Source organism: Dendrobates tinctorius, unplaced genomic scaffold (assembly GCF_039654945.1).
Source record: "Dendrobates tinctorius isolate UK_male_01 unplaced genomic scaffold, ASM3965494v1 ptg000184l, whole genome shotgun sequence".
In the NCBI taxonomy this organism is placed as follows: domain Eukaryota; kingdom Metazoa; phylum Chordata; class Amphibia; order Anura; family Dendrobatidae; genus Dendrobates; species Dendrobates tinctorius.
The window spans coordinates 2879207-2892647 of NW_027361851.1; the positions used below are offsets into that span (position 1 = coordinate 2879207).

Sequence of the window (13441 nt, forward strand, 5' to 3'; positions counted from 1 at the left end):
AATTAACTATTTAAAAACAAGTGTTAACCCTAACAAAAGCTATTACGCTAGCAGTAATTTTTCCATATATTTTACAAATATTTTACAATACATGATATAACAGAATATATATACAGAGATTTTTTTCCTCATGTTATCCTCCACAATACTTCCATAATATAATTTTTACTCAAAAAAATATATATTTATGAACTTAAGACAAAGCAGGTTACAATTATTAACATAAGAATCATAATTTTAGGATTTTTAATACATTCTAATTAAATCTTGTCTATTGTTTAAGCCAATTGGCATCCTAGTTTCCAAAGTAAAAATCCAAGCAGATTCTCTGTTAAGTACCGTAGTTTACGTTTTCTGTCGCCCCCTCTGGTAGACCGTGTTTCTAACTCTATTGCTTTAAACCTGAAGCTATCAAAATTGCCAGAATGATGTTGTGAAAAATGCCTGGAGACCGCTGATGGATTGAAGCTGGAGGGGTTAATAGCATCAGAAATATGTCTTCTAATTCTTTTCCTCAATTTTCCTGTTGTACAACCTATGTTCTGTTTACAACATAATGTACAGTCAATCAAATATACTACATAGGTGGAATTACAGTTCAAAAAACTGTTAATAGGATATTCTTTGTTGCTATGGAATGAGGAAAATTTGTTGATTTTATGTGCATATTGACAGCAAGTACATCTCTTATTTCCACATTTAAAAAACCCCTTTAAATTCAGCCAGGTGTCACTGGTTTCCAGCGAGGAATTCAAATACAGACTAGGCGATAGTTTATCCTGCAAAGTAGGTGCTTTTTTTGCTACATAAGTAATTTGGTTTTCTGCAATATTTTGTTTTAGTTTTGGATCCTGGCATAACACAGGAATATATTTCTTTATAATAGAAACTATGTTGTTATACTGAAGACTATATGGAGTAGAGAAAAAAAAATTTTTTATTATTATTTGGAGATTGTGATTTTTTTGTTGTTACATGTGGCGAACCCATAAGACACCCGTGACCCTGGATACAGCGCCTCCAGTGAGACAAATTTAAATAATAAAACATGCAGCGGGATACGCCGCCTCCAACTGGCGAATTTAGGTATTACACATTATACATACAGTAGTCTGGAAACCTCGCCTCCAGTAAGGCGAATTTAAACAATAAAGGGGAACCTGGGTAACATTAACAATGGTGGGCCCTGCGATAGGGAATAGGGACGTGGAGACCTCCTGAGCTCCCCTGAGCCAGTGTCCCTGCACTCCTAACGTTCCCTATGTCGGTTCCGCACCGGGCGCGCAACAGGAACCTAAAACCCCTAGCTCGTCCTGACCTAAACCCTCACTAGGGAATTGGTCGGTGCAGAAACTAATCCCACCACTGCACTAAAACACACATGAGGAAAAATGACAATACAGGGGAAACACCACTTAGCTTTGCTCTGTTGCTTACGCTCCTAGCAACAGAGCCCACCACCTGTGTGCATCTTCTCCTCCACCCGGATCCATCACCATAACTGGATCCTTCACCATAGTGCAGCCTTGGAGCAGAGTCACCACTAGAGTTGAGCGAAACGGGTCGAACAATTTCAAAAGTCACCGACTTTTGGCAAAGTCGGGTTTCATGAAACGAAACCCGACCCTAGGATGAGGTCGGCCACGAGGTCGGCGACTTACGCGCCAAAGTCGCGTTTCAAAAGTTTGTTTAGCGCTCTTTTTCAGCCAATCAGGATCCACGGACACTGTGGGCAACGTGATGACATAGGCAGGGGTCGCCACCATCTTTCAGAAGGGCATGCAAGTGATTGGCTTGCTTTGGTGGGCGTCACAGGGGTTATAAAAGGGCGTGCACGCCGACCGCCATCTTACTTCTGCCGATCTTAGCATAGGGAGAGGTTGCTGATTCTGTAGGGAGAGCGTTAGGCAGGGAAGAAGACAAAAAAAACTGCTTCTGCTGCTAGCGATTTTGCCTGTGCAACACACCAGTCACTGTGTGTGCAGTGCAAGGGGAGGCTATATTGTGGTGGATCAGCGGTGTTGGTTGTTAGGCTGCCTTCTAAGGCTTCCTGACAGCTGCATTGCTGTTTCCCCACTGCTCTGCAAACTGCTTTTTTAAAAGCAATCCCAATTTTTTTTTTTTGTCCTGCTAAGGTACTGAGCGTGCATTTATTCACACACCATACAGCGGTGTACGCTCCTCACACAGTACCGTGTAATGGCTGTTATCACAGCCACAGTGAAGCTGTGTGTCACTGTGGAAGGATAAGTGGAGGACTTGTTCCGTTCTTACAGACCTACACTCTAGGGAGATTCCTATTCTGCCCAATTCTACAATTCACTTTTTTCACACCTGTGCCATCGAGCCTGTAACATAGCGCTCTGATATTCAGTGGGCCTCACACAATCCAAAAGTGTCCAGTGTCCACAAGTGTCTGCAGAAATTCAAAATCTCCCTTATCCTGTAGTCACTTTTTTCACACCTGCTGCATCGAGCCTGTGACATAGCGCTCTGATATTCATTGGGCCTCACACAATCCAAAAGTGTCCAGTGTCTGCAGAAATTCAAAATCTCCCTTATCCTGTAGTCACTTTTTTCACACCTGCTGCATCGAGCCTGTGACATAGCACTGTGATATTCAGTGGGCCTCACACAATCCAAAAGTGTCCCGTGTCCACAAGTGTCTGCAGAAATTCAAAATCTCCCAGAAATTCAAAATCTCCCTTATCCTGTAGTCACTTTTTTCACACCTGTGCCATCGAGCCTGTGACATAGCGCTGTGATAGTCAGTGGGCCTCACACAATCCAAGTGTCCAGTGTCCACAAGTGTCTGCAGAAATTCAAAATCTCCCTTATCCTGTAGTCACTTTTTTCACACCTGTGCCATCGAGCCTGTGACATAGCACTGTGATATTCAGTGGGCCTCACAGAATCCAAGTGTCCAGTGTCCTCAAGTGTCTGCAGAAATTCAAAATCTCCCTTATCCTGTAGTCACTTTTTTCACACCTGTGCCATCGAGCCTGTGACATAGCACTGTGATATTCAGTGGGCCTCACACAATCCAAGTGTCCAGTGTCCACAAGTGTCTGCAGAAAATCTAAATCTCCCCTGTCCTATAGACACCTTGTACCTTGTTTTACATTACTATATAGTTTGTAGGATTTTGTCTACATTTCTACCAAAAATGAGCAAGGCTGGTGGAAGAGGCCGTGGAATTGGGCGGGGGTTGGCAGCTGGTAATGATGGTGTTGGTGGTGGATCTGATGGTAGTGGCAAAAGCAAAATAGGACCGAATGCAGGTGGTGTTGAACCTGCGTCATCGTCTGGCTCCATAAGGCTTCGAAGGCTTAGTTTTCTAGGAGTTGGCAAACCGCTTTTAACGCCAGAGCATCAGGAAAAAGTTTTGTCTTACATTGCTGACTCATCCTCCAGCTCTATCGCCTCCTCTTCTGAAGTTGTAAAAAGTAAAAGCACTGAGTCGTCATTGGAGGCTCATGTTCATGAACCACACCTTTCCTTGTGTCCTTCACCACAACCAAGATTGAAGGATGATGCAGGCCATACTACTGATTACTCCATGGAGCTGTTTTCACATACCATGCCTGGATTATCAAGTGAAATGGTGAATTACCCAGGCCAAGATGAATCTGACATGGAGTGCACTGATGCACAGCCGCAGATAGATGATTCTGCTGGTACATTCACTCAGAGCACTACATTGTCCTCGCAATGTACAGAGCCAGATTCTGACCCTGATGAGACTCAGGTGCCCCTTCCCGCACACTATACCACCATACACGGTGACACAGAGGAAGGTGCACATGACATTGAAGAGGAGGTGATGGATGACCCAGTTGTTGACCCAGATTGGCATCCATTGGGGGAAGAGGGTGCTGCTTCCAATAGCTCAGATGAGGAGCATCCACAGCAGACATCAACATCGCAACAGCTGTTATCTGGCAGGCCCGGAGCACTCCAAAGACAGGTTCCAAAAATCAAAAGAGTTGCTGGACAGCTTGTCCAGAGGGTCAAAACATCACAGCGTGCTAGGCCGCAAAATGTCTGCCAAAGTAGGAAGAGTGCAGTGTGGCACTTTTTTGAACAAAATCCTCATGATCAGGCCAAGGTTATCTGTAAGAAGTGCGCAAAGACCTTTAGCCGAGGGAAAAATCTGAAAAATTTGAATACCAGTTGCATGCTTAGACATTTAACCAGCATGCACTTGCAAGCGTGGACACAACACCAAACCTCAAGTGCCACATGTGCAACTGATCACAACGAAGGTAGTCAGCAACGCTACATTGTTTCCCCCACTGTAAGCCCACCGGTTAGCACAGCAGCAAATGTTGAGGTGTCGTTGCAAGGCCACAGCAGTCAGGGAATCCCACTGTTATATCAACGAAAGACTGATTCTAGGCCATCAGAAAGAACACCAACTCCATCACCATCATCAACCCTCTCTCAGTCCGCCCTGTCCACCGCTACTTCCACCATATGCAGCTCTCAAGTCCAGCTCACCCTCCCAGACACTATGAGTAGGTCATGAAAGTACTCAGTCTCTCATCCGCGTACACTGGGTTTGAACGCCCACATTGCCAAACTAATCTCGTTTGAGATGATGCCCTATCGGTTGGTGGAAAGCGCAGCTTTCCGCGAACTCATGGCCTATGCAGTACCACGCTATGACCTACCCAGTCGCCACTTCTTCTCTCGCAAAGCCATCCCAGCCCTCCACCATCATGTGAAAGACCACATTGTCCATGCACTCAAGCAGTCAGTGAGTGGAAAGGTGCACCTCACAACTGATGCATGGTCCAGTCGGCATGGCCAGGGCCGTTACGTGTCCATCACTGCGCACTGGGTTAATGTGGTGGATGCAGGGTCCACAGGGGACAGCGGTGGTGGGACAGTGCTGCCTAGCCCATGGTATAGGAAACAGTTGGCTGTAGGCGTTCCACCCTCCTCCTCCTCCTCCAGAAGCGAAAGCTCGTTCACAGAGCGCAGTCGTACGAGCACTCCATCTGCAGCTGCCACTGTTGCACACGAGGTGTCCCCCTATCGAGCAGCTAGTGGAAAGCGTCAGCAGGCTGTGTTGCAGATGATGTGTTTGGGCGACAGACACACCGCCGAGGTGCTGGCCGAGTACTTGAAGCGACAAACTGAGTCATGGCTGGGCAGTGTACATCTTGAGGCAGGCAAGGTAGTTAGTGATAACGGCCGTAATTTTGTGGCAGCCATAGCCCTTTCAAAACTCAGCCACATACCTTGCTTGGCTCACACCTTGAACCTGGTGGTGCAGTGCTTCCTCAAAAATTATCCGGAGTTAACAGCCCTGCTCCATAAGGTGCGAAGACTGTGCGCGCACATCCGCCGGTCGCCTGTACACTCCGTTCGTATGCAGAAGCTGCAGCGATTGATCCACCTTCCCAACCACCGCCTCATTATCGACATTGCAACAAGGTGGAACTCCACCCTGCACATGGTGGAGCGGCTGTGCGAGCAGAGGCAGGCCATAATGCATTTGTGTCATGCAAACTTTGACGCACCTTAAGGAGCAGGCGTCTGCAGCCAATGTTGATGAGGAGGAAGAGGTGGAGGGAATCCTTGATGACATTCAGCCATTGTCTGCTCAGGGACCTCTCCTGGACGAGTTGGAGGAAGAAGAGGAGGAGGAGGATGATGATGGGGATGATTACTTAGGGGAGGAGGATGCATCTCGTGGGGCAAGTGAAAATGTTGGCGTGGCAAGGTCTGGTACAGGGTTTGTGCGTGACTGGAGGGATGTGGATTTGCCAGAAAGTGCTCCTCCAACCAGCACTCGCAGTGCATCATTGACACCGGGAACATTGGCCCACATGTCAGATTATGCCTTGCGGATCCTAAAAAGGGACCCCCGCATTGCCAAAATGATGAACGATGACGACTACTGGTTGGTCAGCATCCTGGATCCACGCTATAAAGGCAAATTACAAAACATCATGCCACAGGAGAACCTTGACCTAATATTGGCTAATAAACAAGCAACTCTGGTAAATCGGTTGCTTGAGGCATTCCCAGCACACAGCAGCGGTGATGGTTCTCACACGAGCCGTACGGGCCGGGGGCAGCTTGGCAGAGGTGTTCATGGTGCACACAGCAGAAGTGGCGTTGGAGACAGGGGTTTCATGACAATGTTGTGGACTGATTTTTCAAGTACCGCTCACACAACTGGTAATACAGCATCGATGGAAAGTGACAGGAGACAGCAGTTATCAACTATGGTTACAAACTACTTTTCCTCCCATATCGATGTTCTCCCACACAGGTCATTCCCCTTTGCCTATTGGGCTGCTAAACTGGACACCTGGCCTGAATTGGCACAATATGCCTTACAGGAGCTCGCTTGCCCAGCTGCAAGTGTGCTATCGGAAAGAGTCTTCAGTGCAGCTGGATCAATCCTGACAGAAAAAAGGACCCGTCTGTCAACCCAAAATGTGGATGATCTAACCTTCATTAAAATGAACCATGCATGGGTTTCCAAGGATTTTGTCCCACCTTCCCCTGATGACACATAGGGTGACAGAAAAATGGCTTGCTTTGGTCCACCTCTTCCTGGGACTTGACCTATTTCGCCTTTTGCATCAGCTGAATGTCCAACATTAACATATGCCACTTTCTAAAACTCCCTAACTGTGCTGCCTCCCCCCCATGGCCGGGGTCACCACCTAGCGCACGACACCGTGCGAGTGCCATTGCCCTAGACAGGTGGGTAGGCCGACTCTTGGGCGCGGGCACTGGCACAGGGTCCTTCATAGTGCAATCAAGTGTCTCTGATGGTGGTGGTGCACACCCGCCGTCAGACACACCGCTGTACTATGAGGGGCCCAGTGCCAGTACCGACGCCCACGAGTGGGCCCCCCTTGCTTGGGCAGGGCCCCAGCATTTGCAATCTTTACCTCTCCCTGCTCCTCCGCTGTGTAGTCTGGGCCGTCAAATCCATACTGTGCCTGACACCGTCTGAGCCTGCCTCCTGATGTATAGACATATCTTTTGAATGTGTACGCTATCCATACATGTTATCCGGGGATACGGTACCCTTTCTCACCTTTGTGCAATCACTTGCAAGCCATACTGGGCCTAACACCGTCTGAGCCTGCCTCCTGATGTATAGACATATCTTTTGAATGTGTACGCTATCCATACATGTTATCCGGGGATACGGTACCCTTTCTCACCTTTGTGCAATCACTTGCAAGCCATACTGGGCCTAACACCGTCTGAGCCTGCCTCCTGATGTATAGACATATCTTTTGAATGTGTACGCTATCCATACATGTTATCCGGGGATACGGTACCCTTTCTCACCTTTGTGCAATCACGTGTAACCCATACTGGGCGTGAGAACGGCTGGCGAGCTGTTAAGCAAGCTACAGCACCTGTGGTTTGCACACGTAAGTTTTTCATTTTTTTCAGGAATGACGGTTAGGCCTAATTCCGGAACTGCGGTTGACCTGCATTTACTGGGAAATCATCGTTCGCGAGTAATAATTGTAATCAGTTATCCCCATCACTAACGTTGTTCAGCGGGTTATCTGCACCTGTAAGCGACAAACGCTGGCCTTTTCAGTGTAGCGCACATGCAGCCACGGACATGTAAGTGCATGACACACCAGTTATTGGTCAATCTCATGTGCCAGAGCCTCACGTGTCCCTCTAGTAAGCCGGACTCGGACCGCGGGGCATGACGGAGTCTCGTTCATTAACGGAATTAAGCTTGCAATGTGTGCATCTGTTCTGTAGCTGGCATGGTTGAGGTTGCCCATGTTGAGTCAAATTACGCCGTAGGCTCCACTCCTGGTGGTGCCCTTCTGGACATTCCTTTAAGGTTCAGCTTTGCAACCATACTGCCCACGTAAAACAAACACTTTGCCTTCATGAACGCTGTTTGGAGGGTCATGACTCATGGGAATAACGCCGCCCAATCAGTTAACCTGCTAGAGAGATCCTTCGTTGCTCTCAAGCATGACATCACACTCCCTAGGAGGAAGGTAATGCCACTGTGGCGACCGTACTCCTGGGGGCGACACAAGTGCACTGATGCCCAGCCACTGCTCGATGAATCTGCTGGTACATTGACCCAGACCACTACATTCCCCTCGCACGCTACCCGGCCTGAATCTGACCCTGATGAAACTCAGGTTACCCTTCCCATATACAGTTCCATCTTACACGGTGACAAAGAGGAAGCTGCAGATGAAAGTGCAGGTTCGGCCCATCCGCCATCAGACACACCACCGTACTATCAGGGGCCCTGTGCCAGTGCCGTCGCCAACGAGTGGGCCCCCCCTGCTTGCTCAGGATCACAGCACTTGCAAGGTTGAAATACTGTGCAGTGAGATGGAAGATGGGGACGACGAGGAGTCCAGACTAGTACAGGGATTCCCTAGCGAGGAGACTTATTTGATTGTTTTCAATGTTGGGACAGCAATTTTTGGGGAGCACTATACTCTGGAGAATGATAGATGGGGCCCACCATACACTGGAACATTCCAAAGGTGGACATCAGACACTGGAGCAGCATTTACAGGGCCCATTATACACTAGAGCATTAGAAATGGGGCCCATTATGTTTGGAGCATTATTTGGGCCCATAAGACAGTGGAGCTTCATCCATGGGGACCAACATATACTGTAGCATGATGTGGAGCTCATCATATACTGTTTCAAACATTATATGGGACCAATGATTCTGTATGGAGAAATAGATGGGCCTCGTCATGAGATGTAAAAAGATTGTACTATACCGCTATTTCTCTGCCGTATCGGAGCATGATGAGTTGTGGTATTATGTGTTAAAGGGGCGCTCTTTCGCCCAGGGCACATGAAAACCTGGAGCCAGCCCTACCCCCCCACAACTTTAGCCAAATAACCCCCATTTTTCAGTGCGTAACTTGTATTATGAAGTTAATTAAGGTTGACCAGCTTAAGTAAGAAGAATTGATGCTTTTGGCATTCAAATGAGCACTGTAGGTGTGTTTCCTGTCCTCCTCTCACTGCCGACTTTTATTCCCCATTGACTTACATTGGGTTTCGTGTTTCGGGACGACCCCGACTTTTCCCTATAATCGGCCGATCTTGCTCGACCCGACTTTTGGAAAAGTCGGGTTTCACGAAACGAAACTCGACCATAAAAAAACAAAAGTCGCTCAACTCTAGTCACCACCAATTGCAGAAGTTCAGTAACAGAGTCCCAAAGATGAGCTCAGCTCCTGCCCAAAAAGTCAAGCATGCTTGAGTCCAGCTCTCAGCAACCAAGTGTTATGAGCGGTGTAACGCACTAAATAATTAAATAAAGTGCGTTCACCGCTCGGGGTCCACCGTGCGGTAGATGGAGTAACCGCTGCTAAAAGAGGCAGGGCACTCAGGCGGTAATGTGCACAGGGTTTTAGCTACACCCAGTGCACCAAAGCAGACTCTGTTATATGCACAGAGCTGCCATCAAAAACATAAATAACGCTGAATCTGTATAGGGTCACAGACTTCAGCGATGTGGACACGGTATTAGAGGTCACAGAAATAGCCTTAAACACCAGGACTATCCCCTCTAGACCTACCGTAAAAATAGGATGCGGGAAGTCGCAACTGCGAACACCCGAACAGCTGCTACCGCAGCGCGGCGAGAACTGAGCTGCAGAAAAGGCACCGCTACACTGGCAGCGCGATGCAGGACGCTTAGCTGCTGGCAAGGCTGAAGCTTGGGCGCGCTGGCGCTAATACTGGCTAAACACAATCACTCACACACACGCAATAACCAAGGAAGGGGATATTTAATGAGTCATTCACCAGTCCAAGCATCCATCAGCAAACACACAGCAGCAAGTATGAAATACTAGCGCATGGCGGAACGGCCATGCGCACTTTTTATAGCGTACGGGACCTGCCGGAAATCTCCAGAGCCTTGAGCAGAACCAATGGAATCAGGAGCAGGACCTGAGCACCTGACTCCTGAACTCCAATGGGAGCTCTTCCCATGAGCATGCTCAGAAGCTGGGAAGAAGGACTTAGCTTCTGGAGACAAATGTGAGGCTCTGGATTGCCGCATAGGCATGATAAAAACCAGATTCCTAACATTACCCCCCCTCCTAGGGCCCCCTCCTCCCTGAAACCTCCGGTCCACCATCCCATGCCCAACAGTGGCATAGGGCTCAAACTCGTCCAAAGGCGAGCTTAGTGTCCTGGTAGGTGTTACCGTGAACCGGGACACTTGGATGGCATTAGTGGAATCAAGGTCACCAGGTTTCAGAAGGGAAACCTGAGAAATAACGGGAGCAGGTGCTGTAGCAGAGCGCCGCCGTGAATCGGCGACCATCACCGGTCTCCACCTAGGAAGGGTATCCTGAGCACAAGAGGTACAGGCCTGGATACATTTTTTGATGTCCCGAGCTCTATGGGGCCACCAATACGCTCCGGCCAAGAGCTTCGACACTTGCATGTAGCCTCGGTGGCGAGATGCATTAGAGTCATGCGCCCAGTCGAGTACCTGAGCCTTAAGATGAGGAGGGACAAAGGTCTCGACAACCGGCTCAGACTCTGACCATTGCGGGGAGCTGGCTTCCGGAGAAACCGCACATACGTGTTGACAACCGCAAACGTATTCCTGGTCTGAGTCCGTATTAAAATTAGTATGAGACACCTCCATGGGCTCAGGGGATAAGACCTCTGGCTCTGACAGCTCAAGAGGTTTGAAAAATTTAGGAGCTGAAACAGCTCTTCGCTTGGAGTGAGCCCGCTCCATTCCATGCTTAAAATTCTATTGGAGATAAAAATCTCACCTTCTCATATATACCTATTAAAATCTGCAACTTTGCATTTTTATACATTTTATTATATTTGTGTATATATATATATATATATATATATATATATATATATATATATATACACACACACACACACACTATGTGAAGCCACTCTTTGTGCTATTGTCTTGCCATTTGCCATACTGGATACCCTCTCTTATCTGTAGGTGGATTCTAAGTGTCGCTGACTCCCTTATATATTGTAATTTTTGATTGATTTATTACTTGTATTTTATTATACATTTTGAAAATAATAAAATATTATATATATTTGTATTCTATTGCTCTCTGCTCCATTTTCTGTTTTGGGGTTTCATTTCTCGTTGTGATGGATGAGCTATGATATATTAGCCTCTTTTGGTTTGCATTTTATGTAAAAGTAGTTTCCTACCTTTTTGTTTTAACTTACCAAATCCTTCTTCTACTTTTCCGTTACAATGAGCAAAGCCTAAAAACACAGAATAAATAACAACCATATTATTCGCTGTACTTCTGATTACATCATAAGTATGCAACATCTATAATATAACCGGGGGGAGCGTCACTCTGTCTGAAGCCTTTATAGACTGCGCAAGCGCGACGCGCCTGCGCAGTCTGGACCCAGAGTTACGCATCCCCCACAGAGTGACGCATCCCCCCAGGAGATTGCGATATGCGTAAGCACTGAACGCATACCGCAATTTCCGCAACACCTTACCGAACCCGATGTTGCTGTTGCCAGCGGGGTCTTGCGTCTTCAGGTGATGTCTGGAGTGGGCGTGTTGTAGCGCCGGAATTGGCTCCTGCGCAGTCCGCACTTACCGCCACCATTTTCTTGAAGACACACTGCAGTGTGTCTTCAAGAACATCGCGGCAGAAAGCGAGGACTGTGCAGGCGTCGAGTCCGCCACCATAACACGCCCACTCAAGACATGAATCCGCGCCTGCACAGTCCATGCATACCAGGATAGGGGGGTGAGAGGGCCATGCATACCAGGATAGGGGGGTGAGAGGACCATGCATACCAAGATTGGTGGGTGAGAGGACCATGCATACCAGGATAGGGGGGTGAGGAGACCATGCATACCAGGAAAAGGGGGTGAGGGGACCATGCATATTAGGATAGGGGAGTGAGAGGACCATGCATACTAGGATAGGGGGGTGAGAGGGCCATGCATACCAGGATAGGGGGGGTGAGAGGGCCATGCATACCAGGTTAGGGGGGTGAGAGGACCATGCATACCAGGATTGGTGGGTGAGAGGACCATGCATACCAGGAGAGGGGGGTGAGAGGACCATGCATACCAGGATTGGGGGGTGAGGGGATCATGCATACCAGGATTGGGGGGGTGAGGGGACCATGCATACCAGAATTGGGGGGTGAGGAGATCATGCATACCAGAATTGGGGGGTGAGAGGGACCATACATACCAGGATTGGGGGGTGAGGGGACCATGCATACCAGGATAGGGGGGTGAGAGGGCCATGCATACCAGGATAGGGGGGTGAGAGGACCATGCACACCAGGATTGGGGGGTGAGGGGACCATGCTTACCAGGATTGGGGGGTGAGAGGACCATGCATACCAGGATTGGGGGGGTGAGGGGACCATGCATACCAGGATTGGTGGGTGAGAGGACCATGCATACCAGGATTGGTGGGTGAGAAGACCATGCATACCAGGATAGGGGGGTGAGGAGACCATGCATACCAGGAAAGGGGGGTGAGGGGACCATGCATATTAGGATAGGGGAGTGAGAGGACCATGCATACGATAGGGGGGTGAGAGGGCCATGCCTACCAGGATAGGGGGTGAGAGGGCCATGCATACCAGGTTAGGGGGGTAAGAGGACCATGCATACCAGGATTGGTGGGTGAGAGGACCATGCATACCAGGATAGGGGGGTGAGAGGACCATGTATACCAGGATTGGGGGGTGAGAGGACCATGCATACCAGGATTGGGGGGTGAGAGGACCATGCATACCAGGATAGGTGGGTGAGGGCACCATGCACACCAGGATTGGGGGGTGAGAGGACCATGCATACCAGGATAGGAGGGTGAGGGGACCATGCATACCAGGATTGGTGGGTGAGAGGACCATGCATACCAGGATTGGTGGGTGAGAGGACCATGCATACCAGGAGAGGGGGGTGAGAGGACCATGTATACCAGGATTGGGGGGTGAGGGGACCATGCAGACCAGGATTGGGGGGTGAGGGGATCATGCATACCAGGATCGGAGGGGTGAGGGGACCATGCACACCAGGATTGGGGGGGTGAGGGGACCATGCATACCAGAACTGGGGGGTGAGGGGACCATGCATACTAGGATTGGGGGGTGAGGGGACCATGCATACTAGGATTGGGGGGTGAGGGGACCATGCATACCAGGATAGGGGGGGGTGAGAGGGCCATGCATACCAGGATAGGGGGGTGAGAGGACCATGCACACCAGGATTGGGGGTGAGGGGACCATGCATACTAGGATTGGGGGGTGAGAGGACCATGCATACCAGGATTGGGGGGTGAGAGGACCATGCATATCAGGATTGGGGGGGTGAGGGGACCATGCATACCAGGATTGATGGGTGAGAGGACCATGCATACCAGCATTGATGGGTGAGAGGACCATGCATACC

The 13441-nt window shown here is 49.0% G+C and overlaps 1 protein-coding gene across 2 annotated transcripts in view; it reads right to left on the reverse strand.

The window, feature by feature from the left end:
• TMEM273 (transmembrane protein 273) overlaps positions 1–13441 on the reverse strand; it is a 322532-nt gene that overhangs the window by 160195 nt on the left and 148896 nt on the right. For both annotated transcript variants that reach the window (XM_073552071.1, XM_073552070.1), the window contains exon 2: positions 11230–11268. In XM_073552071.1, the coding sequence (XP_073408172.1) occupies positions 11230–11268 (39 nt within the window). The remainder of the gene's footprint in view (positions 1–11229; positions 11269–13441) is intronic.